A 27,574-nucleotide genomic window follows, 5' to 3' on the forward strand; every position below is an offset into this window, starting at 1 on the left:
TTTTCTAATACAAGAACATTACGACCATTGCAAATTCTACAATAAGCCCAGTATATGAAAACTTATAACTCATGAGATCTACTGCGTTCTGAATTATTTCACTCAAATTAATGTATTACAACTGAGACAAATTGTTAGGTCTGTTAGCCGCATTCTTCAGCATTTGGAATTCGTGTATTGGGGAAAGCTGCGATTTGGCTAAACTGCCCTGAAAACTTAACATTGTTCTTTAGTTTAGCGTCCTCATTACCAAAGAGTTAACTGCTTGTATAAGCGAAATATACACGAACGCCTGGGTTATGCAGCGTTAGCAGTGACATTTTATGCACATTTCTAAGTGCTCATATGCGAATTACAGGCGTTTGTACACGCATTTCTTGCTGCAATTATTACTTGTTAGCCGATCTAGTTTCCAGCTAGTTTCTTGGCATTTTCTTATGCTTCATACACATGCTTAAAACTGACGTCATCCTGCCTGGAAGACAGACGATATTCTGACTTTCGGAGAGGCCGAGGCTCATTGGTCGTAATCGAAATGTATTGCAAGAACGTCGCTGCTCAACGGTTGACGCCGATTACCGAAACAGCGAGAAACTTTTCACAAGTACTTGAAGGCCTAAAAGATAGTTGTAAAGTGGTTCATCTGGTTCTTCTTGGCCGAAGCAAGAAAAACCAATGGCAGTATATCTTGCTTGGAATAATTTCGCGGCGTCTTTTTACTCGTATATTCACTACAGTTGCTAATATTTCATAGGTATCCTAAACTTACCTAAACAAGTGTAGAATTCCGAGTACCTCCCATGGGTAGCTAATGTTGACACCGGCCATCTGAAATACACAGTATCAACTCAGACATTTCTCCAGTCAACACGAGTGCTTTCAATGTGTCCTCATAAGCTGGCTAAAACTTTTCACGTCACATCCCTGCGTCGAAAATGATAAAAAAAAATGTTTGCGTTGCTTCCAAAATGCTCTATAGGTGCGCTTTCTGCCCATCCCACACTAGGCACATGTGGATGTGTAGAGCCGCACATTGAGAATATCTAAAGACTCATATCGGCGCGCGTTTGATTAGGAATTATAGCTCAGGAATGACGACACCATGTGGTGCGACCCTATGTCGCTCCATGGTGCCGATTCAAATCAAACGATTCCGCCACTTTGCTTTGTGAGAAGATGTTCCGTACCAAGAAGGCGCATACTCCCCAATAGAAGCCCATATGCAACTGGGCACGTACCGCTACTTATTGCCACGTTTTAGTAAGGGTCAAGAACACAGTAGTGAACTAAATAACTTTCTCGTGCGCGAACCTTTACTCAGAAAAAAAATCAAGCAAGAGTGAAGCACAACGATTGCGGCGAACACGGTCGGAGATCGTCGAAAATCTTCTCTTCGGTTCAAGCTCGTCAGCTTCTACACACGACCCATCAATGGTCGCAGGGTAATAGCTGGTGCCCGCGTGCCTACCAGAAAGCACCATGCAGTTCGCGTCGTGTACATAATCTGGGCCTTCGATACTGAGAATACACCACTCCTCAATGAAGTCACATGACAAGTTGAGGCACTGGGTATGTGCAACTGGATAGCTGCGGCCTCCGCATCGACGCCGCTAGATATAGCAGCGTCTCTGCGAAGCACCAACCTGTCAGCAATCCAGATAAGCAACTGACTTGGAGTATTGGGGGGACGGAGCAGGAAAGAGATTCATACCACTGGGTTCGTTATGGTGTTAGGTAGTGGTACAAGGCACATAGACAAGTTTTGAGGAAGATAAAAAAAGTTTAAGGAAATGTATACGCAAATGCTACAATGAAAATCTGGTATAGCATACCTAATCAACTCAAGCAGGGTGGGTGACTTTGCCTACGCCTAGTTTCAAAGGGGAAGCCAATAAATCGCCATCATCGTCATCACCATAGTCATCATCATCATCATCATCATCATCATCATCATCATCATCGAGAATGCCAGAGGATAGCCCGCTTCAGTGCCCGTATCATACATAACGTGCAGCGACTATTCACATACTTAGATAATTATCGTAGATGAGCTGTACGCGAAGTTCTTGTTGTCAGCGCTCGTAAGTAAGGCTCATACGCACAAAACTTAATAGGAGTTATTTTCCGAATAGGCAGCCGGTCTGAGTGCCGCTACTCAGGATAGCGTTTGCACTGATAACGTTATAAAAATCGATATTTCATCGTCTTTTGTACGCAGTTTCGAAAAACTTACAGTGGCAGACCTCCTCATTTCCTCATCAGGATAGGATAGCGGTTGGGCTGATAACGATATAAAGACCAACATTTCAATGTCTGTTGTAAGCAGTCTTGGAAAGCATAAAGTGGCAGACATATGTCTTCTAATTAAAGGAGGTTGTCTTTATTTCCTCAAACTTTGACAGTCACCTCGTGTGACCTAAAACACTACTTAAGGCACGTCCTCCAGACTCACCCTAAAGCCGGAGAAGTGTCATTTCCTTTACGCAGAACAGCTGTTTGCGGGGCATATTGTGAACAAGTCTATTTTTCGCCTTCCCAAACAGAGGACAGGTACCTTGTCAAGGATATTTCGTGCGCCACCATGCCGGTGACAGGAAATCAGAAGCCGACTTGAAGTGCGCAGGCCAATACATTCCAAAAGCACGACTACTCCAATTCACAACAGCGCTGGCGCACTTCGACTAAGTCGCCGCTACGAAAGTGTACATCAACGCAAGTAGAATAGGAGTTGGTGCCTGCTCGGTGCCTGCTCATTGAGAGCAAATACGAGCTTGTCAGCAGCAGGAAGAAGGAGCAGAAGAAGGAGCAGCAGGAAGGAGTCAAGGCTTTGTAATCGACAGAAGGCCTCGCAGCTTTCTGCCACCTCATGCACGAACTTTACTCCACATGCTTCGAGCAAACATTTTATGTCTTTATTCTTTTTGTTCTCGTAGAAATACTATATACGTCTTCTTATTGCTCAGGTCAAGGTATGAATTAGCGTGAAAAAATAAAGTGTCCTTAACTGTGATCATGGGTTTTATATTTCAATGTGGTGTTTAAACTCACTAAAACCTCAACCTATTCAGCAACAAGGAACAAAGGTATGGTAAACTGAGCAAGGGAACTCTGTTAATTGCATACATTTTCAGCGATAGCTTCTGATTTATGAAAGATTTTCGTGGTGGCCATTCTCAAATATCGGACAGTAAGACGAGCACTTTTATTGCCTTTCTAATTACAAGAAAAATAGTGCAAGAGCAGTGCCATGAGTTACAGGCATGTGTGGGAAAGGCAAGACCAGTGAAATGCAGGAACGCAGATGTGATGTGCAGTAAAGTGTGGTACAAACAAGGTGCGCAGAAAAAAGTAAGTTAAAAGTCAGTATCTCCATCTCCTTTCAATGCATATTGTGGCACAGTCAAAGGATGAGGGTGGTCATTGCATCAGTGGCAGACGCGAAAACTAGAATGATTTGTTATTGGCGTGTTAATACTGTTGAGGTTAATAATTTGTTAGACCTTAGAGCGCAGCTTTGACCTTCGACATGGCGAGTTGTAGTGGTTTGCTGAATTTGACTCGTCATTTCTCCACGACCGATACGGTGAACGCCGGTCTCGTGAAGCCTCCTTTAGCACTGTTCGGTATTGAAGGCCGGTATGCGACCACTCTGTACTCGGCGGCTTCTAAGGAAACGAAGCTTGATGCTGTTGAAAAGGAGCTCATCAGGTTCAAGGTTAGCACTGCTCTGACGGGGAAGTGCTTAAGGAGTTGATGGAGCAAGACACCAAGCTTGCCCAGTTTCTCGAGAACCCGCTTGTCAACAAGCTCGTCAAAAGAGGTATGGTCTAGGGGATATAGATTGATATATGTCGATTTGTGAGACAGCAGCTGTCTCAGGTAAACGATTGGGTGGTTGCATAATGCTTAGGGCGTTGGAGTGAGCTGCAGTTATTGTGCTGGGCTCTTGCTTGACATTTTTCGCCGGTATCTCTGACGTTGCAAATAATCTTGCAGCAATTTCTGATATAGCTATAAGCCGACTGTGTGTGCGCGCGCGTGTAATTTTGCTAGGAAATGAGTTTGAGATTCACCTCCTCCAGTGCACAACGTCGGCAGTCTTGGAGTGACGCCTTTCACCGGCAAAAGATGCCGAGAGCGAGTGGGGCTGTACTAACCAAGGAAGGAATCCAAATTAGGAAGGCCCACTAAGCTTCAACAAGACAGTCCCTCACCAGAACAGGATTGGCCTCCCTGGTGCAGTATTCAGCCACTCCCTCCCAAATGAATCACTCAATTACCCAATGCTCTCAGTCCCCAGCAGCTGTGGAGAACCTGACCAAGGCGGCGGTCAGACCTGTAACTCAGCAGAGGGTGCTAAGAATTTCTGGGTTCGGACAGGCCGCCAATGGAAACTGACCATTGCAACGTTTAACACCCGAACTCTCTCGAGTGAGGCTAGCTTAGCAGGACTCTTTGAGGAACTATCGGACATTGCTTGGGATATCATCGGCCTTAGTGAGATTAGAAGAACGGATGAGGCTTATACATTGCTGAATAACGGTCATGCCCTTTGCTATAGAGGTCTGCCAGAAAAGAAGCAATACGGGGCAGGATTCCTCATCCACAGGGACTTAGCGGGCAACAATGACGAATTCTACAGCATTAATGAGAGGGTAGCTGTAGTCGTAATCAAATTTAATAAGAGATGTAGATTAAAGGTAGGGTGCAGCGGTGGCGTAGAGGTAGAACATCCGCCTCGCGTACAAGAGGACCGTGGTTCGAATCCCGGTGCCACGCAATTTTTCACCGGATTAAAAAAAGAAAACAACAAAAGGAAAAAAAATCCGCGTGTTGATAAAATTGCACAAACAGGCCTGGAGTGTGGCCTGATCCCAGTGACCAGAACCAGTAACGCACTTCCTCACCAGAGCAGGGGTTGGCCACCCTGGTGGAGTACTTGGCCACAAGCTCCTATATGAACACAACAATCAAACCCAGGCCCTCAGTCCACAGCAGCTGCGAAGCAACTGACCATGGCGGCGGTCAGGCCTGCGACGCAGCAGAGAGTGCTAAGAATTCCTGGTTCCGGACAGGGCGCCACTGGAACCTGAACCTGGCAACGTTTAAAGCTAGAGCGTTATCTAGTGAGGCGAGTCTAGCAGCGCTATTGGAGAAATTAGAGGGCAGTAAATGGGATATAATAGGGCCAGTGAAGTTAGGAGGATGAAAGAAGCATATACAGTGCGGAAATGCTGGCATGTCCTGTGCTACCGGGGCTTAGCGGAGAGACGAGAACTAGCAGTCGGATTCCTGATTAATAAGCATATAGCTGGTAACATACAGGAACTCTATAGCATTAACGAGAGGGTGGCAGGTCTTGTTTTGAAACTTAATAAGAGGTAAAATTGAAGGTCGCACACGTCTACGCCCCTACATCCAGTCATGATGATCAGGAAGTCAAAAGCTTCTATGAAGACGTGGAATCGGCGATGGGTAAAGTCAAAACAAAATACACTATACCGATGGGCGAGTTCAATGCCAGGGTAGGCAAGAAGCAGGCTGGAGGCAAGTCAGTGGGGGAATATGGCATAGGTTCTAGGAATAGCAGGGGAGAGTTATTAGTAGAGTTTGCAGAACGAAATAATATACGGATAATGAATACCTTCTTCCGCAAGCGGGATAGCCGAAAGTGGACTTGGAGGAGCACGAATGGCGAGGCTAGAAATGAAATAGACCTTATATTCTACGCTAACCCTGTCATCATACAAGATGTGGACGTGCTCGGCAAGGTGCGCTGCAGTGACCATAGGATGGTAAGAACTCGAATTAGCCTAGACTTGAGGAGGGAACGAAAGAAACTGGTACATAAGAAGCCGATCAATGAGTTAGCGGTAAGAGGGAAAATAGAGGAATTCCGGATCATGCTACAGAACAGGTGTTCGGCTTTAACTCAGCAAGAGGACCTTAGTGTTGAAGCAGTGAACGACAGTCTTATGGGCACCATTAAGGTGCGTCCAATAGAATTCAGTGGTAACTCAATTAGACCGGATGCCAGTAAGCTATCGCAGGAGACGAAAGATCTGATCAAGAAACGCCAATGTATGAACGCCTCTAACCCTACAGCTATAATAGAACTGGCAGAACTTTCCAGGTTAATCAACAAGCGTAAGACAGCCGACATAAGGAAGTATAATATGGATAGAATTGAACATGCTCTCAGGAACGGAGGACGCCTAAAAGCAGTTAAGAAGAAACTAGGAATAGGCAAGAATCAGATGTATGCGTTAAGAGACAAAGCCGGCAATATCATTACTAATATGGAGGAGATTGTTCAAGTGGCTGAGGAGTTTTATAGAGATTTATGCAGTACCAGTGGCACCCACGACGATAATGGAAGAGAGAATAGTCTAGAGGAAGTTGAAATCCCACAATTAACGCCGGAAGAAGTAAAGAAAGCCTTGGGAGCTATGCAAAGGGGGAGGCAGCTGATGAGGATCAGGGAACAGCAGATTTGTTGAAGGATAGTGGGCAGATTGTTCTCGAAAAACTGGCGACCCTGTATACGCAATGCCTCATGACTTCGAGCGTACCGGAATCTTGGAAGAACGTTCACCTAATCCTAATCCATAAGAAAGGGGACGCCAAAGATCTGAAAAATTATAGACCGATCAGCTTACTGTCCGTTGCCTACAAAGTATTTGCTAAGGTAATTGCAAATAGAATCAGGAACACCTTAGACTTCCCTCAACCAAAGGACCAGGCAGGATTCCGTAAAGCTACTCAACAATAGACCATATTCACACTGTCAATCAGGTGATAGAGGAATGTGCGGAATGTAACCAACCCTTATATATGGCTCTTATTGATTACGAGAAAGCGCTTGATTCAGTCGAAACCTCAGCAGTCATGGAGGAATTACGGAATCAGGGTGTAGACGAGCCGTATGTAAAAATACTGAAAGATATCTATAGCGGCTCCACAGCCACCGTAGTCCTCCATAAAGAAAGCAACAAAATGCCAATAAAGAAAGGCGTCAGACCGGGAGATACGATCTCTCCAATGCTATTCACATTTTGTTTACAGGAGGTATTCAGAGACCAGGATTGGGAAGAATTGGGGATAAGAATTAATGGAGAATACCTTAGTAATTTGCGATTCGCTGATGATATTGCCTTGCTTAGTAACTCAGGGACCAACTGCAATGCATGCTCACTGACCTGGAGAGGTAAAGCAGAAGGGTGCGTCTAAAGATTAATCTGCAGAAAACCAATGTTTAACTGTCTCGGAAGAGAACAGCAGTTTACGATAGGAAGCGAGGCACTGAAAGTGGTAAGGGAATACATCTACTTAGGACAGTATTGACTGCGGATCCGGATCATGAGACTGAAATAATCAGAAGAATAAGAATGGGCTGGGGTGCGTTTGGCAGGCATTTTCAGATCATGAACAGTAGGTTGCCATTATCCCCCAAGAGAAAAGTGTATAACAGCTGTGTCTTACCAGTATTCACGTAAGGGGCAGAAACCTGGAGGCTTGCGAAAAGGATTCTACTTAAATTGAGGACGACGCAACGAGCTATGGAAAGAATAATGATAGGTGTAACGTTAAGGGATAAGAAAAGAGCAGATTGGGTGAGGGAACAAACACTAGTTAATGACATCTTAGTTGAAATCAAGAAAAAGAAATAGGCATGGGCAGGACATGTAATGAGGAGGGAAGATAACCGTTCGTCATTAAATGTTACGGACTGAATTCCAAGGGGTTCCATGAAACTAAGAAGTTTGCAGGGACAACATGACCACAATTAGTACATGACCGGGGCAGTTGGATAAGTTTGGGAGAGGCCCTGCAGTGGGTGTAACCAGGCTGATGATGATGATGTCGACGAGCTTGGAAAGGTTATCGCATATGTTATCATGTCGCTATAGCAGACGGAAGTGAAATATTGTATTACTTCGAGCAACTTGTGATGTCAATGCTTTCAGCTCTCTAAACGTTTCTACGCTACCGTAGCTATAAATGACGGTAAATGTTCTGCATAAAATTTGCATGCAGCTGGTCATTTAATCAGTGATCTGTTGTGAAAAGTAGAAAACAATTAAATTATTGAAATACTGATATTTGGCAGACTTGCGCTAAGAGCAAGTAGCAATTCTTTATAATTGTTCAGTAAACAGCAGCGACAGGCTCGTATGGTCGATGTAAGAGTCTGGTACAAAGCCGCATGATGACAATGACGCGCCTACATTCATTTAGAGAATGAAAGTAGTACGCAGTTACGCAATCGTGGTATGAGAGACATACAACTATCACCATCACTTCTATCACTTCGCCATCCACGATTGCGCATGAATTCACAAACCCTCCTTTTCAATAAAATCCTTTCTCTGTGACCGGCCTCCTTGATTGGCGTACGCTGCATCAAGCGTATTACTGATGAGTATGTCCTTACGAACCGCTATATCGTCCAAGGTGGTGGCTAGGCAAGAGAGCCAGAATTTGGCGGAATAGAAACCGAAATGACGTATGTTAATAAATTCTACAACGCTATATCTATATGTAGAAAGTGCATGTTTGATTAAGCGATGCTTGAGAGCAGATTAGTTGTTATCCATCACTAGTATACTTCAAGCGCAAAAAAAAAAAAACTGGCGAAAGGCAGGGCATCGGCAACGGCTTGTCCGCGTCTGTCCTTTCGGCCCTGTTTTTCTTTAGCGCTTCATGTCTACCAGTGACATGTGTGAACAATGGTAAACTATGTTCAATCGTTGATAATTCGACTTGGCACAAGCTGCTCTGACTATTGTTTTCAATGCCATAGACATGTGAACCTAGAGCCTAAAGGTTTATCTTAACGTGCACTAACTTATTAAGGAGAGATTCGGGTAAGAAATCGCGTCATATTTTAAGTAAATAATTTTTGGAGCGCTCATGCAAAATTTAGCATCAGCCTTTTATTTTCATGTTTAAAAAGATAGGTGTTTCTTAATCGAGACTACTACGAAAAGTTATTCATAGCAATGGGTTCTCGCTGTACTGGCTTCATTTTTCATTTAGTGCTCGGCTGACGATGCTCGCCACCACAAGTTTTGCCCGGATGGCGAGCTTTCTTCTTGTATGCGCAAGTGAAAAGTAGCCTTGGCTAAGCTCGCATCAGCTCATTTTCAGTTTTACCAGTGCTCAAGCAAAGGCCCTGAGTCCTACATATGAGCGGCTGCCAGACGAAAAGCGCTGTCTCGCTGTGTTCAGGGCAATACCGAGAACGCGGCTGAGTCAGAAGCAAGGTTTGGTTCCTGTGCCACAAATCGAAGCTTGCTTGATGCACTGTTGTGGAGATCGTCACTTCTAAAGCCATAGCGTGGTTCAACAAACACAACGCAAGCTGTGACGGGATTCTACATAACTTGGCCGTCCTTCAAATTCTGGAGTTTATCGCTATGAGCTGCACGAGGCACAAGAGAATTGAAAGAATGTCTAGAGCACAGGCACCTGAAGTCAAATTGCGTCGTCACATTGCAACAAAGAATATAGTCTGTAGGCGAAATCTCCCAAGGATTTTGAAGGTACCACCTACGCAGAGGGAGAATTTTACAATTTTACACTTCTTGTTGAAATATTAGTCTACATTGTAGCCAATCTGACTGACCATTATTGGAGTTTACTGGCGGAAAAATCTGGCTAACATCTTAAAAAATTCATTATCTGCAGCACTAAAAGCCATCTTTAGAAATTCTCAATTGTGTGCTTATCTTTTTATTATTTTAGGCTGTTTCTACTGCTCGAACTCGGCCTAGCTAGGTTTTGCATGTACAATAAAACATAAAATTGCAGATATTGTGACCTTGTAATTTTCAGCATTTCTGGACACGCACATTTTAGAAAGAACACGTTCTAGGTGCTGAAGTTTTTGCATAGAAAATATTTAAAAACAATCGAAAATAAAACTATTTTAACATATGCAATGTAAATTATTTTATTATGCTCTAATAGGCCCGGTCGGAAGTGCACATTTTGCGCAAGAGACCATGCTTTTCCCACTTCCAAAATCATAGAAAATTAAGTAGGCAAAATAATCATAAAGCAAAAACACGTTCGAAAGCATGAAAATAATTTATATATTGTTCAAAATGCTATTAAGTTACCTTTATTGCTGACGATATCTGAGGACACAAATGAGCTTCAGAAATTTCGACGGTCGCAATACTGTCTATATTCAGTATTAAATAATGACAAAATGATATTTTCATGTCACCACTATCTCGCTGTCTTCTTTGTACTTACATATCATTTCTATCATACGCCTCCCGATTCTTTCTCAACATCTGCAGAAAATTGTTGTCCCGATAGGCGTATATGTACCGCAAAAGATTGTCTTGCGTTGGTAACTTGACCTGGATACGCAGGCACAAAACAGGATACATTAGTTGTTCAGTAAACAAGAAAGCGACGCAAGGTAACAGTCTTAAGTCTTTTTTTTTTTTCAATTTCCTTTCTTCGTACTCATCCTTTGGAATAAATGTATTCATTCACAAAAAAACAGAGTATTTTGTCTTAAGGTTATTTGGATAATGTACCAAGGAAGGCTACAATGATTCTTCAGATTTGCTGCATTTAGGATGTCATGAAATCAGGAACCGTGAGAAATATTTTGTGCGTGTCACAGATGAAGTCCAGGTGCCAACTTAGTGCGTCCTGTACAGCAAATTACATTCTTGCAGCTTATTAGCAAGGTGTGTGGGTCAGCGCAAGCAGTCTCAGTATATGGAGACAGCAAGCTGTAATGCCATGATTTTTTGCTTCCTGCAATGTACAAAGCTTAAGTTATACGCAATGCCTAGTTATGGACATGGACTGCGCACGTCAATGAAGCACTTTGCATGTCTAAGGTACTAACAGAAAGAACTGCCAGTTCACGTGTGCAGTATGTCGTGTACATGATCCTTCTCTGTATCCTTATGGGTAACGAATTATTATTATCCAGGATTTAGAAATGATATTTCGGTCTTGTTTAAACAAGCAGAACTTTTTCTTGGCCCAGAGACTTTTTATCGTGCATATGCCTGCGTTGTCTGCAAGACAATGAGTGAACACGTTAATTTATTTGTGCCTGCGTCAGTAAATGATGTCAGCACAAAGCATGTTAATTTCACTAAATTCATAGCCTATATACTGTATTCCAACATCAAACCTAGTGAATATGAGATGGCAATATTTTATTCAAGTTTAACAGTGAAGATACTGGAGCAGGTCGAAGCACATTCGTAGCGGGAAACCTTGCGAATTCGCAATGATGTTTTACGTTTTCAATTTTACGAATGGTCACACACCTTTCCTGTCACCTTGTGAGCTCTGAACTCAATAATTCCCGTGACGAAAAGCCCCATGAGGTGAAAATAGGCCGTCAAAACATGGGCGAAAGCTAGATCTGGAAGAAATCCTAAACTCAGCAACGTATAACTGCCCTGCACACCTTTTCGCTCCAATTCTAGTTCAGAACAGTTCCTATGCTGTTTTTATATTTTGTTGACTTCGAACAAAAATGTTGGGCAACATAAGTTTTACAGTCTTTCTTCATCGAATATGACACTTTACAATATAGAATTATAGTATTTTCAAGCCCCAGATTAATATTCACATATTCTAGATCTCCAGAATTCATATATTGTAAGTTCCACCACACTATGCTAACAACGTATGCATCAATATTTGCATCCGTATCGGCAAGAAAAGCTAACAAGGATATTAGCTTCATTATTCAGCATACTATGCTTAACATTTTTCAGAATTTTTGTATGCCGATCAGAGTGCAATTAGTATAAATTCCGAGTATTTTCCTCAGGCGATGCTGCTTAGGTTACTGCTGGCCCTTATACTATCGTTTAGCATGGAACCATTTCCCTTTGAAAGGTATACTGAAGTTATAGAATACACAAAATAACCACATTTTTTATTTGTGTTCATATCACTGCATTACGTTCAAGGAAATGTCAATTATACTTGTACAGGTTCATATGGACAAACTTAAACTCATGGTGTTTATCACGCATTTAGTAAAGTGGTGTTCAAATTCTAATATAGTGCCTGTAATTGCAGCTTCTAGTTACATGAATATATTGCCTTTACTTACGAGATCATACTGTTGTTGAATTGTTGCATCATCAAGAAGTTTATGGGGAGCGCCCATTTGGTACTGCAGTTGACTCATCTGTATAGAAGTAAAAACTTAGTTTTGCGAATCTTAAAATGCGGGCAAGGTACTATGAGCTGCATGAAACACTACAAATTATGATTTCATCCTGCTTTCAGCAACAGAGAATGGCGCAGCTACAAAAACATCATCACCTCTTACAAGAATAGTTCCATATAAATTGCAATACACCCGCCGTGGTTGCTCAGTGGCTATGGTGTTGGGCTGCTGAGCACGAGGTCGCGGGATCGAATCCCGGCCACGGCGGCCGCATTTCGATGGGGGCGAAGTGCGAAAGCACCCGTGTACTTAGATTTAGGTGCACGTTAAAGAACCCCAGGTGGTCGAAATTTCCCGAGTCCTCCACTACGGCGTGCCTCATAATCAGAAAGTGGTTTTGGCACGTAAAACCCCATAATTTAATTTTTAATAAATTGCAATATTTAGAGAGGCGGACAATACACATGTGACAAGTGACACTGCACAATGAAAAATGCCAAAATATCAGTAAGTGTATGGCAGATATTCTGGTAGAGGAATCTCTGTGCATGGAAATGAGGCAGGCCGACGCTCAATGCACGGACGATTATACAGGACCCTGAGACTATCAGGAATTTGAGGCAACTGCTTGCAAAGTCAACACGAAGCACTTTACCTTTTTCCTTCTCTCTAGCTGTGCCTGAGAAAATCGCGTGAAAAAATCTACACGTCAACTTTGCTGTCCACACTGAGGAACGTATTTCATAAGCAAGTTAAGTGAACACAGAATGATGAAAGACTAAGCACAACAGCGGCAATAAAAGTACACAACTAGCGTACTTTATAAAGATTCATTTCAACCTTTGATCTTTTTGACCTTTGTGATCGCCCCTCGCCAAGCAGTTCTCCTGCTATTACCGGAATTTTCGAATTCATGGAGAAATAATTTTATGTACCAATACGTTAGATAGCAAAAATACAATCTTGAGGAAATCGGTCTCCAGAGCAACTTCCCGACCCCACCAATTTTGGCAGATTGACCCAACCTTATCGTTTTTCATGAAAGGTTGCCAAGACGCCCTTGCAAACTCATTCCAAGAGACTTATTGCTAAATTTCCGCTAAGAAAAGCTTTCTAACAAAATTCGAGGAGCCACAGAGTTCGAACGCAAGAATGGTACTCCCCACGCGGCGCCTTACAATCAGGTATTAAAATTCCTTTTTTGCATCCCGTCAGCCACTGTTTCACATTATTTAAGTTTTTCATCCGTGTACAACATCAGTCAGTATAGGTCGTATGGCTGCTGGAGCAAACTTTACTGGAAATCAAAAAGTGTTGAAAAAAATTGGATATTCTTGTGCTTGCAGAAGACACATGATCCAGCTTATCACCACAAAGTGATATCAAAATATCCTCCGTCTAACGTAGGCTAAAATCGAATGCACTCATGACATCTTTAGCACTACTTAAGTAGTAACAATTTTCACATTTTTCGCTAAAACGGAGTGCGTGACAACGATGAATGCGATCCGTTCTTATCTCTAACTTTGTATGCAGGCCTAACCTTAACAAAAAAGATAACTGGCACCTTACGTGGTAAGATATTAGTAAGAGCATTTCCGGCACATTGTGCAAGACGACCAGATACTGGATGTTCTGGAGCGATCCGAAACACCTCGCAAGGCTCGCAGCAAGTATTGTGCAATTTAAAAAAAAAATGATTGGGACTCGGAACACCTGTGGTTCGCCCTACTCCACTGCGTTACAGCCGAGCAGGGATGGTTACCTGTAGTCTTGTTCACAGTGGCTTTTTCCTGTATAAGCATAGATGCCCAGCCATAAATAAAATAACAGTGCGCGCAGAGACATCGTCGTCATTGCCTTGGCTTACGAACTGTGCGGGGCACCTACGTCTCTCCCGCCTCTCCAGACCCTGCACTTACAGCAGACCACATAATGTCGTCTTCTTCCCTCTTCGATTCTGCACAATTACTTCGAAACGTTGCGCACCAAATGTGGACGCAGCCAGTTTTGCAATAGAGAAGAAGAGACCAATGTATCACATCCAATCACACAAAGAAGCCAAATGCAGCGTTTCCATTCATCTTGACACCCACATTTCCATTTCCATAGTAGGGCGAAATCTCAATGCTTAACTCATTACTGTCATTAAAGCGTGTTTGATTCTCGCGTGCACCACACTACGGAAGCACGACCTGTCTGTATGAACACGCGCCGATCACACTGCTTACCTAACAGCGAGCGGATACTCACGTATGTACTCAAGCTGAATCTAGCGCTCACAAACTCCGACAGCTTTATCAGTCTTCCGTTGATCTCATAAATTATGGGGTTTTACGTGCCAAAACCACTTTCTGATTATGAGGCACGCCGTAGTGGAGGACTCCGGAAATTTCGACCACCTGGGGTTCTTTAACGTGCGCCTAAATCTAAGTACACAGGTGTTTTCGCATTTCGCCCCCATCGAAATGCGGCCGCCGTGGTCGAGATTCGATCCCGCGACGTCGTGCTCAGCAGCCTAATACCATAGCCACTGAGCAACCACGGCGGGTTTCGTTGATCTCATCTGGTACCATCGAGGTGGGACGCCGGTAACGTCGTTTCCGACTTTCCTCATCGCGCCAGCATTGTGACATACATGGTATCTTTAAGCGCAACGCACTGTTTCTTTTGTGCAGCAACGACAGCTGTCTCGAGCGTGTCGTCGAGCTATGTCGCATCCGCGTAGTTAAAACACCACGCGAAGAGTTCGAGCAAAACGCTAAACCTCGTTATCGTTTGCAATGCATCGCATTCGCGAAACTGTCAGTTTTCTTTAAACATGAAGTGTACAGAGGAATATTGAATAAAACGATTTGCCCGAAATGTTTAACCTAGCTCTTGCTTCAGGCGGCAGTTTCAAGTTCGCGCTGCACTTCCTTTGTAGAAAATACATTTTCTGATGTTTTTATTGCCAATGTGATTTTATTGTAATGTTTTTGCATACGTCACCTAAGCAACAGAATTTGAAGGCAGTGTGGCCTCGATCAGTTTCTCCCGTAGGCTTAACCTGGCTCTAGGCTGGGCCGGTTCGTACCGTCGGGAGCCGGCGCCGGGCCTAATCATGCGGGGGCGGGCCTGGAATAGGCCTGGGCTTGAAACCACGGGCCCGAACCGGGCTTGAGCTTAGATTCATGGTCCCGGGCCGGCCTCGGGCTCCTAATGGCTGACGTAGGTCGTAGCCGGGCTGGAAAATTCGTCCCGCGCAGAGCTCTAGCTATAAACCTGTGATACTTTGGTATCCATGAATCACCGACAAATGAATGCTTGACTGTTTTAACAATTACAATACGTGCAAAATTTTCTACGAGTTATATTATTTGGAATGTGCCAATGCAAAGTTACAATTTAATTTGGAAGTTAACGCGCGTAGTCCCAGGCTAATATGAAATTAAAATGCAGCTTTTTTACTAATGTAATTGTTCCAAAAATACATTTCTTCAAATATTATTTTTACCCCAATTACTAAGTTCTGGGTAACGTGCATTCGTATTTAATCCCTACGCAGTATTCAATTATCACGCTTGCCTTATGGAGGATGATAACGACGCTACTTATTATGAAGTTATGATGCTTTCTAAGAAAAAAGCTGTTTAGCTAAAATGGGAGAACATGTACAATTCAAAGCCATTTGATTACCCATTGCAGCGACTTCTCGTGTGTCTCTTGATCCATCCACGAATTCCTGCTGACAAAACTGTAGAATGATGAATTAAGGTGACGTGCCATTTCAGACGCCTGCGTCAGGAAAAGTACCGCAGTAAAAATTGTGAGCTAAAATGAAAACCACCGTATATTATAATATTCTTAACAGGCGTACATAAATAGGCGTAAAACAAAAAAAAAAGAACACTGTAACAATTCATTAGTCGACAGAGGCAAGTGATAAGTGCATTTTCCCTACGGCGCATATGCTAGCTTAGGTCATGCTCACCCGTTGTAAGTTCAGATAACTAACACACAGACAGAATGGCGGAGCTTCGCACTCGTTATTACTACGCCAACGCAGTAATTTGCGAAACAGCCAAGGTCCTGCAAGAACAAACTCAGGAATGTGCTTTCGAAAGCGATCTTTCCCTTTCAGACAACCTCGTCATTCGTGCCAAGTAGTGCCCATTGGTGTCAGGATCCTTTAATTCCAAAAGTACAAAGCCCACACAATCACCCTGTTCACAACATTTCTTATTGGCGTGTAGCACGTCAAACACATTGAAGATTCATTGATATTTGCTAAGTTTAGAAATGTAAGGCGCCCATATAATATCTTATACTAGGTTTTGACATAAAGTTACATCAAATGCAGAAGTAAGGGCACTATGCAACGTTTTATGCAGTGATTAGTTCTTCCATGCTATCGAACAGCGAAACTCCAGTTTTTATGGCTTCATCTCCATGCTTCGTTTTTCACGGTTTTCGCACAAATTGCTATGTTTTAAGTGGTTTGCCTAAAACGCTAAAGCCATTGCGAGGAGGAAGCGCAGAAGTAGTTGCTGCCATTCTAGCAGGCCACTTGTCTTTGTGGAAGCCCCGAAAGCTGCGGGAAAACAAATTTTTGAGCACATATTTTGTCGGTGCCACGGATGGCAGTGCTTTTGCAATAATGTTGGGTAATCAGCAAAAAATATTCCTATTTAGCTCCATACGAAAGAGGCATGTCTACGGTTCCTTACTTCGTTGATGGCTCTTTGACCGAAGTAGCGCAATAGGTACAAATGTGCGACGCCAGCTTCCATCACACCATGATATCCAATGAGCTTGTCAATACAGTGATCTTTGTTCAGAACCACTTGGATTCCAGGTTTGGACACTGTGCCAAGAAAGCGGTTAAGATACTGCCGGACCTCCGAAGTCATTACGTCCGCAACCTCTCGGGCAAAGTACCAGCCAGCGTAGTTTATTAGCTTCCTCCTGGAACATAACAAGAGAATGAGCAAAAATAAATAAAGCTGTCTATGCCAATGAGTTGTTGCCTTCTATGCTTCATGTATGAGAAAATTAGCCTCACTTACTGACCTAAGGGGCACAGAAGTTTTGATAGAAGACTCGTAGTTCAACTATTCTACTGTACCCTGTTACTTCTCAGCACGCGGAAGTAATAACCAAAATGTACATCTAATAATATTTTGCACTATTCATTTACCAGCTCTTTAAGGATCTGTATAAATGGGGAAAGCACTCATCATAAACAACTTACGAACTCTGGAAATTTTCTTAGACTGGAGGAAATTATTTGATTCAATGAAACATGAACATCTCTTGCGAAGTCACCACAGTACAAAATAAGGGGAGCCACTTTTAGCCTGATTCGAGGTTATTTAGATAACCGAACTCAGTATGCTCTCACTTATGATGTGAAATCCGATCTACAATTTATTAAATACGGCCTACCACAAGGATTTATCTTGGGGTCTATTTTGTTTGCTGTTTATAGTATTATTTCTTTTGTTAGCCAGACACGTGATATACTGTTCTATGCAGATGAATCTTTTTTTCTGTTTACTTTCCCCTCATACCTACGGCAAACACATGCCTCCAATGATTAACAGAATGGCTGAATACCACGCAACTAAATATAAATATCAACAAAGCTAAGTTCATATTATTCCATGCTATTTAAAACTCGGTTCTTTCATTCGCACACCTTATATTTCAGCGTCAAGACTTAGAATACATATCGCAGTACAAGTTCTTTGGAGTGCATTGCAACGGCAATCAACGATGAACACCACAGCTAGAAATTGTGATAAGGAACATAGCGAGCTCAATGGGGGTGCTTAACAGATATAGGACCTCATTAACTAGATACTCAAAAGGAGAGCTTCATTTTTCGCTGATTCACTTCCAACTGTACTACCGCATTCTTGTTTGGGGAGCCAGATCTCCAAGCAACATTAATAACATACATATTATGTGAAAAAGAGCAAATAATTTCATTCATGATTTATAGTGTCATGAACACGTGTCAACTTATTTTTTTTCATTATATCATATCATTTGCCATTGGTGAAATGTACGGCCACCGTCTTCGCAAACATATATTTACTGACTACACCACTGACTGTGAGCTTTCTCTTGACCACCCAGGTATGTATTACTAGGAATTATGACATGCACCAATAAGTTCTTAAGAATGAAGAACTAGAATTAAGCACAAAGCACTTAATAACATCGCAGATTCTTCATCTCCTAAATACTCATCCGCAAGTACTAACATTAATAACACAATCTTCCAACTTAGCCTTTAGAAAGCAATCTAATGTGTATTTATTGATTCGCATTAGTTCTTTTTATATACAATCTTTTATCAATTAATAATTGCGTATAAAACAAAAGAACAGTGACTCCCATTCTTTTTGCCTTTACTTTGGCTTTATTCAGTAGCGTGTATTCTGTAGGTTTACGCAGTGTACCTGTTTCTTCTATTGCAAATGAATTTTATTGAATTCATTTTTTGCTTTTATCTTGTTACGGCGGAGCGTTACATTCACCTCGCAAGCTGCTTGCTGATTTTTGTGTTATGGTGTATATTTTTGTTCAGTGGAGTTGTGCGATGAAAGTCAGAGGCCTAGTCAAGTGACCACTGACGTCATCGTTAGTTTTCAGCATCACAAACATCGTGTGTGCTAAATTCAATAAATAAATGTCATGATATAGCTGGTCGATGTATACGTCGCGTGCGCTAGTCAGGCTGTTTCCTTCATTAGTAATTTATTATTTAGCGTTCAAATATTTTTTAAATTCAAGGTTTATCAGCTTTAGAGTAATTCGTCTTCCAAGTCGTAATGATTGTGTCCAAGAGCCCAGTTACGGATGCAAAAATAATCATGAAGCGATCATAGGAACCATGCCTATTTTTGTTGCTCTGGAATGACAAGTACGCATGGACGCATGGTAGGGTGTGGCGTCCCCAAAAACGTAATTGTGTGGCGTTTGCCAGGCCACCTTTACAATATTTACGCTAGCTTTGAAAAAGTTAGGGGGAAGTCGATTGAGAACATTAATCTTACGACTTATTTTTTAACACCACAATGCCCATACGGGGTTCCTCTAGCACGGAGCGGTGGAACGATCTGGCCGGGTAAATAGGTGTCCACCAACTGGCGACACGACGCTTTTCAGCTAGATCATCCAAGCTTCGCTCGGTAAGAACTTGCTGATAATATTAAAAAAAATGCCACCAACACATTTCGCCCATCAAACGCACCTTGTTGGAATCGACATACAGCGTAGCTTTGTTGTAAATGCATAAAGAACGCTGCAACCCGTGCTAGTTTCTGTGTTACTGCAGTGTCAGTGCAAGCTCAGACCGAAGAGATTCGCAACAATTACATTGTCCAGATTGCAAGCTGTCCAAACGCAGCCCCTGCGTACCTGCTGGGATGTAAGTGCATGTGCTGCCGCTTACCAGGCATGCGCAGCGTGATACACGCGGCGAATACTTCGAATATATTATTCTCATTGACACGATTGAAGTATATGGGTGACTGTAGTCTAATGGTTAGAGCATCCAGCTGCTCTATGTACTGGGACACCGAGGCTCCATCTCACCATGGAGCACGTAATTCAGTTTCTGTAAGTTCCACCTGCTCGGCAAAATTGCAGCGCAACCCAGCTGCCATGGTCAGGAAAGTCTGTGAGTGTTCGTAAAGAAAACTTTGCTTAAAAAAAACTGAGTTTTCGTAATCGTGAGGCTTGACTTTTTGATGAGATCACGAATAATTAATTCGGCTTAGTAAACTGCATTCAAGGCAACCGAAGCATGGCACACAGAAGCGCTGGCAGCAAGCGGTCGAAATTCAAACACGAGAAGCTCTGTCGTCGCAGGAGGGGTTGCAACGCGACTTCTGCGCACGGTTTTTGTCTTAACTTCGATCCACATACGCAGTTGTATCATTGTCGGCTTCGCGGCCAGCAGCTCGTCCATCGTGAAGAATAGCACGGTAGCTCTCGCAGCTCACACTGCCCTTCATGGTTACCTCCATTTACACTGCCGCTATGTCATTGTTTGCTGGTGAATGGCTTCACTTTGTGCGCGAGGTTATAAACAGATGGGCAACGTGCGAGTCGCTGACAGTGAAATTCTAGCATGCTTTTTCCGCAGCCAGGCACCAGATTTTCCAACGAATCATCGGAACTCAGCGATAAAATAGTATCGGTATGCATTTATGATTCTGCTCCTGTGGACAAGTGCTTCTTCGTGTGGTACTACTATAGATAATGTTTGTCAGAGAAATTAAAACAAAGCACTTTTTGGAATCGAAGACTGTACGCTAGGCTACAAGGTTTGTGGTGTCCGATTTCATTGTGTGCAAGCGAACATACTTTACTCGGGATGAAGTTCCACAAATTTATCAACTCGCGCTATTGTCATTTTTATTCGTTAGATACTTTCGAGGTTGTCGGTATGCGTTCTTATGAAAGATGCGTTACTTACACTGGCAGGGTCTCGAGATATTTAGCCAACTCTTTGAAATAACCGATAAGGTGCACGCCTATTTCGTAGTTATTTGCCAGAGTTCTCTTGGCTCTTGTGACATCCATTTCCAGTCCTGTAAATATGGGAAACTGGAGAACAAAGAAGGAAAATCGAAGTTATTAAGTAGGCGCAATCGCAGTACGTTTTTAGTAAGTCGCCAGAGCATTCATAGCCACTTCTTACTTTTGTCTGGTGCACTAAAGTATCTCATCATAATAATACTTTCAGTTGGCTAGCCCCTGATAATAAAAATTACTATTTCTATATCGTTCTATTAGAAAGCTCCTGTCCTATGTAATGCCAAAGAACATTCCCCAATGCAAGACTTCAGCAAACGTTACAGCTTTTCGCCCGCAAAATAATATCTTCAAATATGAATCATGTGTTGCCCTACTTATTCACATTTTGGGGCCTGATGTTTTGTATCCAAGAATAAAATGTGAAAATTAATGTGAGCATGACTATAAATAACACATATTCAATGCTGCGCAGCACAATTACGTTGGAGCTTACTTTTCCAAATCTCTTTTGCCAGTTTTGCTCCGTGTCTGTCTGATAGTAATCGTTTCCACGACCCTTTATGATCATCTGAAATATAAAAGATGTAGGTAAGGTATTGTTTAAAAAGAAACCCTTCACGGCATGCATGTTTTTCATCAAGCATTCATTACTAGGGAATTGGCAAACACTGAGGCAGTACAAAATGAATCTAGTTTGCTTGCTGAGAATCGCAATTGCAGCAGTGATCATCAGTAGGAACGACCCACGAAGCATAAAAGAACCTTTATGTGTCTACTCTTTGTGTGAAATATATGTGTGATACAAACAGGAGGTTCCTTTGCCTACGCTATACATGTTTTTAACTTGACATTTAGCGTTTTGCAGTCTATCTTAGGGTTCGCATTTTTCAAGATGTTATTATTGTAAGGTCGTAGGTACGGCGTGCCAAAATACGAGCTGGACTTTACTAATTTAGTATTTGACATAACAATATTAACAAAATGTCGCAGTTTCACCCGAAAAGCGCAGAAACGATCATGATAGCAAATTATGAGACAGCTTTACGAAGTAAACATATTAGTTTTAGCGGCCATATAAGCTTGTAAACGTAGGCATACTAAGTAACTTAAGAAGCATGGTGTTCGCGCGCACAAGCAAATATGAGCGCATATCACTCGATGACGGCGGATATTCGTTGTCAAAATACTGCTCCGAGAAAGTGCGGCAGCAGCAGCGAGCGAATTGACCTTTGCGCTTCCTCTCGCATCAACGCGAATTAAGCCGTAAAAACATAGCGCATGGCGGACTCTGTTGCCGTCGCAGATGGCTTTCAAGATACAGAGTCCCGAGCCGACGTTCGCGGCGCCTGGTCCGCCCGAAGTAGAGCGAGCCCCTTCCCGGTATACCCTCCGGCCGGAGCCTTGCGTGCGACAGAAGACGGCGCGCTTGCTTCCAACTTTCATTTGTTGCGTGCGCGAGGTTGAGCCGTGATCGCCAGCTCATCCTCGCATGCTTTCATTCTCACATAAAGAATGCGGCGCACAGCGACGGTTTTATCGACCTTGGAATTAATATTGAACCTCTCAGGAACCCCGATGGTGACGACTATGGTGACGACTATGGTGACGATGACGGTGACGGCGACAGCATGAATGAGCCTGTAGTGTGCATATAATTGCTATCGTACTAATCATGTCGTATTATATGTTGCCTCCTAAACTGTCCAGGAATATGTTGCATTAGAATATTATTTTTGCTTGCAAAATGTCTTACTGATAACAGAAAGCCTAGAAAACCCATTTCCAGCCTCAGATCATCCCTTGGAGCTATAAAGCGGCCTATCTATTAACGAACATTTTTCATCTTAGGCCTAAATTGGCCCTTTCAGACTATGAACCGAGTATACGCTATAGTCTGGAAAATTCAGTAAAAAAAATATTTATTTCCTAACAAGCATCACTCTCTTGGAAGCTTATGGGCCAGAACATTTGTCATAATAGGGCATTAAATGCGTAAAAAGAATTCTCTAAATTATTGTAACATAAAAGGAAGCGCTTGAGAAAGAAGCAACAAAAACCAGGGACGAGCCTCGAGTCAAACTTTCTACCTTACACATTGCCGGATTAAAGGGTGAAATGAGGAAAGAGAGAGACAAAATTTATTACGGAAGAATGGAGAAAAACTGCCCTAGCTGTATGTGCACTCGAAAATCAAGCCGAGTCAAAGTCGTCGCAGCTACTTGTCGCCTTGAACTCCAATGGGACTCTCAATGCTGTCCATGCCAACGGCGCACGAGATCATGGGCTTCTTCAATTACATGTGTAGGAACTTCACAGATGCTATGATTTCTCATAAGAAAATCGTAAAACGCGTTCTACTTGAACGACGCCATTGTTTTGTGGCGAGCAATTTGGGCACAGCGATTAAAAGGCGACAGCTACATAGCATGCCAGCGGGTAATCTATTCCGCCATTCGTGAGCGCTGGGCGATTGCTGAGGGACTGAAGGAAGTCGCAGTGCTTCGCATTGGGACTAGGTGACAGGTGACCAATGGTCACCCAGCCTGCATAATTTAATCACGTATGCTCCACATTCCTTTAATTCTAGCATTTTGTATATATCTCCTTAAGCGTTGTTCTCTTAATGTTTGCCCCTATTCAACAAAACATCTATATCTACCTTGTACAGCTACCTATGCAGATCATGTCCTATCAATCTCTTCCTCTCTTTTTTTCCACCAAAACTGCAAAGGTGTCCTGGGTATCTTGACTGCCGACCAGTTGATGCTTCCACCAACTTTAAATCCTAGCGCTTCTGGAAGGGGGGAGTTAACTGCGGCTTTCGCTGGATGAAAACCTGCGCCTTCTGTTAGGATGTGTTGAGTGGTCTTCGGATTTTCGCTATAGCCGAGACATGCCTTATTTTGTTGCGAGTACTTGTTCTTAGCCAACCAGCTCGAGCTCCAACCAGCAAGGCACTGCACTTTGTGTAATCGTAGATATTGTCCCTTCTAATTTCTTTCGTGCCGTTCTTGTAAATCTCCATGGTCGTTTTGGTTTTCGTATTTTTCAACCAATTTACTGTGTCTGTTTCTCTTTCTTTTTGGTGACTTGTGGTTTCTATTCACACTTCTGTCCACGCTTTTGAGGTGCACGTACGCACTAGGACTTCAGGCATGTTACTGCTCCACTTCTGTCCTCTACACTCCTTCGGACGGGCAGCTACATTCTGAATCAAGAATGCCGTGAAAAAAATGCACCAAATGAATCACATTCGTGTCAGCACCTTATGTGCGGTGATATCAATTATTATAAAAGGCCTGCTAAATGAAGGCTAATAAAAACTACATTGCACTTACAGGCACGGTCGGGATCTAGAAACTTACTCGGTGCCGCCTCCCTGAACAGATCTGCCTTGGAATTTTAGAGCTCGCGTCAGGTCTGGCCTTTGTACGCACTCACAGCAAGAGAAAAGTGCCATCGACAAATACACACCGAGCACTCATTCTCGAACCGAGGTGTGTATGCAGCTGTCGCGCACGTTTGCCAGGGCTCGGAGTCTTGGAGATATCCATGTAACGTTCACGTGCTACCACTGAAGCGTTTGCGGCCGACAATTCTCCATCGATGTGTTGCTTCCTGGACAACTCGTCAAACAGAGACCTCGACATGACGTTCAGCCAACACATATGTTGAAAGAGATGAAACGGAAAGCACAGTGAAAAAACTGCACGGTGGCAGCTCAGCCTCCGTGTACACCCAATTTTGCCGTGCTCGCGTAGAAACCGGATACAACATAAAAACGCGACACGCACACGAACAACCGTCGATTACCGTACCCACATAAACATGCGCGATTGTCGTACTGCGTGCAGTACAGGAGACAATACAATTTTGAGGAAATGACCATTGTTTGAGACAAAAAATGCCAATATGAAACTCTGTTCTGCTGTTTTCATATCGCTGATATAAATATATATATATATATAACGCGAGAAAGGGAATTGAGTGGCTCGATTTTCTTAATCGTGATCACGTAAAATTGGCAGACAATGAAGCGAAGGAAATGCCGGGGAAAAAACTTGTGGTGTGAATTATAATGTAGAAAATAATGAAGGGAAATGTAAGTGGACGAAGAGATAAGCTGTCGCCGGTGGGAGCCGGACCCAAAACCTCCTCATTACGCGTGCGTTGTACTACATTTAAATTGTTTCGTCTCGGGGTAGCGTTCAGACCAGGAATCCGCCAGGCACAGGGATGAGTACGTTCGGGAATAGGAGCGAAAAAAACGGGGTTTAAACTCCAGAGGTGGAATACCACTCCACGTAGGAGCACATTATATGTCTCAGTGCATATCAGGACACATCAGCACCTCCTCATTGCGCCAAACTTGTCCGCTTTTAATACAGTCGTCTTCCCTAGGAGACTAAACTAGGGAATCATGTGACTGTATCCCGGCTAATCATAATTATGGAGTCGCTCGCAAAATCCCTTCCATGTTGTCGCACCGTGCCGCCAGACTCCGCCTCCTAGTTGCACCATCGCCCCTGCCCACGAGGCAGTCACATCACAATCTGGGAAACTCCAGTCGACACAGTTCCCACGGTAGTCCTCGACGTTGGCCCTTTCACCAATTAGTGGGTGTTCAGTGACGGTCAACTTTCAGGTACCCTTCACAGTTGTAAGCACGTCTACAGAATCCGGTGGTCGTTGTACCCCGTGGGAAGCTTCTGTGTTGAACCGTCAACAGTCGGCGTCAGGGCTGCTTCAACGTCTGGAAAGGCTCTGATGAAAGGAAGGGTGCCTAGTGGGAAACACCTAAGGAATGTCTTCTGCCGTGTTAAGGCGCAGCAATATATATATATATATATATATATATATATATATATATATATATATATATATATATATATATATATATATATATATATATATATTGTAAGCACTATTAACGTACTTCGTCGTTTTCATTTGTACATAGCCATCATCATCTTCACTGTTCTTCGACTTCTTCGCGCGTGAGCTGGGGGCGTTGCCTTTGGTGGAATAAACAGCGCTGGACAACTTGATCGGTCTCGGTATTATAAAGTGGTGGAGGTGCGTCAAGATCCCGACGTCCTCTCGCGTTCCCGTCCTCCCTGGAGCTCCGTTCCGGTCGCCGCCTGCACCCAACTACCCCTACAACAATGGACACTTCCGACCCCGGCCCTTCCGGCGCCTCAAACCCTACCACACAGACGACCCCACCTGCGGCGCCCTCTTGGACTGTGACGAGCCCTCAGCGCGATCCCCCTGTCTTTGCGGGACTCCGCGGTGATGACGTAGACGATTGGATCGACCACTACGACCGCGTGAGTTCTTGTAACAAGTGGAACGACACCCAGAAATTGAGGCACGTCGCCTTCTACTTGACCGGTGTTGCAAAGACGTGGTATTTCAACCACGAATCCGACATCGCGGATTGGTCCACGTTTACCTCGAAGCTGCGGCAAATCTTCGCTTCCTCGTCTGGCCGTGCAGAAGTCGCCAAACAGAAGCTGGGAACGCGCCGCCAACTTCCCCAAGAGTCTTACACCTCATACATAGAGGATGTCTTGGCTCTGTGCCGCCGTGCGAATCCTAGCATGACGGAAGCCGAACGCGTTCGCCACATCTTAAAAGGCATTGGGCCTGTCGCGTTCAACGCCTTAATCGTGCAAAATCCGGCTTCTGTCCAAGACATCACTTCAACGTGTCAACGCCTCGACGAGCTGCAGTCTATTCGTCTTCCACATGACAGCAGCGATCCTCAGGTTGCTCATTCTCCAGATCTACGTGCTCTTATCCGCACCATCATCCGCGAGGAGCTTCAACTACATGACCTAAAGCGTCCCCCTGCTGCCTGCGCACCAACCCCCACCTTCGACTTGCGCGAGGTCGTAAAGCAGGAGTTGACAGCGATGACTACACCCACGACGCATCTTGCTCCGGTAGCGCGCTCCACCCCTACCTACGCGGATGTTGTTTCGCTACCCACCCCTACCGTGACTTCCGTGCCTACTGGCGTTTCCTATGACCATTTGGCTTCGATGGGAACCAGAGCACTTGCTGCGCCATCGTACCCTCAGTGGCGTCCACCTCGTCCGGTTTGTTTTTACTGTGGCATACGCGGCCATATATCTCGCTTCTGCCGCCGGCGCCAGCAGGATGAAAGGCGAGGCTATGCTGAGCACGAAAGAGACCGCACTCGCCGATCAGACGACTACTATCCCGGACCGCACTCATTCCCTCAACAGCGTTCTCCGTCTCCACCAGCTGCTCCCAATCTGCCTCATAGTTCCCGTTCGGCCAGACGTCGTTCTCCATCCCCTTACCGGCGCTCTACATCACCACTTCGTCCCACTTCCCATTTTGTCGACCAGCACTCGGAAAACTAACTGTTGCAGTTTTTGGAGGGGAAACTGCTTCTTATCGGTCTTCAAAAATTCCTCCTGTTCGCCCGGCCAACATGCTTTCTGTGACTGTCGAAGGTGTTCCCGCATCAGCTCTCATCGATACCGGTGCCGCCGTTTCTGTTCTTCGGAGTGATCTGTGTTCCCGGCTCCGTAAAGTAAAAACGCCTTATCTTGGACCTATTTTGCGTGGCGCTAATAATGCATTCATTCACCCTGACGGACAGTGTACTGCTCGTGTTCTCATTGACGGCATACGCCACCACATCGAGTTTATCATCCTTCCAACGTGTATCCATGAACTTATACTTGGTTGGGACTTCCTACATTCTGCTTCAGCCGTCATTTCATGTAGAGAAGAAGTTGTCCACATCACAGATACAGAGCTTGAACCTGTTGCGGACTCTTCACTTTCATGCGTGAACTTGGTCCTCGCTTCAGACTACGTCCTGCGTCCTGG

The 27,574-nt window shown here is 43.8% G+C and overlaps 2 protein-coding genes across 3 annotated transcripts in view; both read right to left on the reverse strand.

Moving 5' to 3' along the window:
• Positions 1-21,278, reverse strand: part of LOC126543413 (membrane metallo-endopeptidase-like 1) — a 42,105-nt gene extending 20,827 nt beyond the window's left edge. For both annotated transcript variants that reach the window (XM_055062301.2, XM_055062300.2), the window contains exons 1-7: positions 21,198-21,278; positions 20,643-20,773; positions 16,879-17,116; positions 15,848-15,946; positions 12,110-12,187; positions 10,264-10,373; positions 770-828 (exon numbers count right to left, since the gene is read on the reverse strand). In XM_055062301.2, the coding sequence (XP_054918276.2) occupies positions 770-828; positions 10,264-10,373; positions 12,110-12,187; positions 15,848-15,946; positions 16,879-17,116; positions 20,643-20,773; positions 21,198-21,272 (790 nt within the window). In that variant the 5' untranslated portion in view covers positions 21,273-21,278. The remainder of the gene's footprint in view (positions 1-769; positions 829-10,263; positions 10,374-12,109; positions 12,188-15,847; positions 15,947-16,878; positions 17,117-20,642; positions 20,774-21,197) is intronic.
• A 1,641-nt stretch (positions 21,279-22,919) lies between these two features.
• LOC140213448 (uncharacterized) overlaps positions 22,920-27,574 on the reverse strand; it is a 32,514-nt gene continuing 27,859 nt past the window's right edge. Inside the window, exon 6 of the mRNA XM_072284678.1 lies at positions 22,920-22,991. Within this exon, the coding sequence (XP_072140779.1) occupies positions 22,920-22,991 (72 nt within the window). The remainder of the gene's footprint in view (positions 22,992-27,574) is intronic.

This window comes from Dermacentor andersoni, chromosome 10, assembly GCF_023375885.2.
Source record: "Dermacentor andersoni chromosome 10, qqDerAnde1_hic_scaffold, whole genome shotgun sequence".
In the NCBI taxonomy this organism is placed as follows: Eukaryota; Metazoa; Arthropoda; class Arachnida; order Ixodida; family Ixodidae; genus Dermacentor; species Dermacentor andersoni.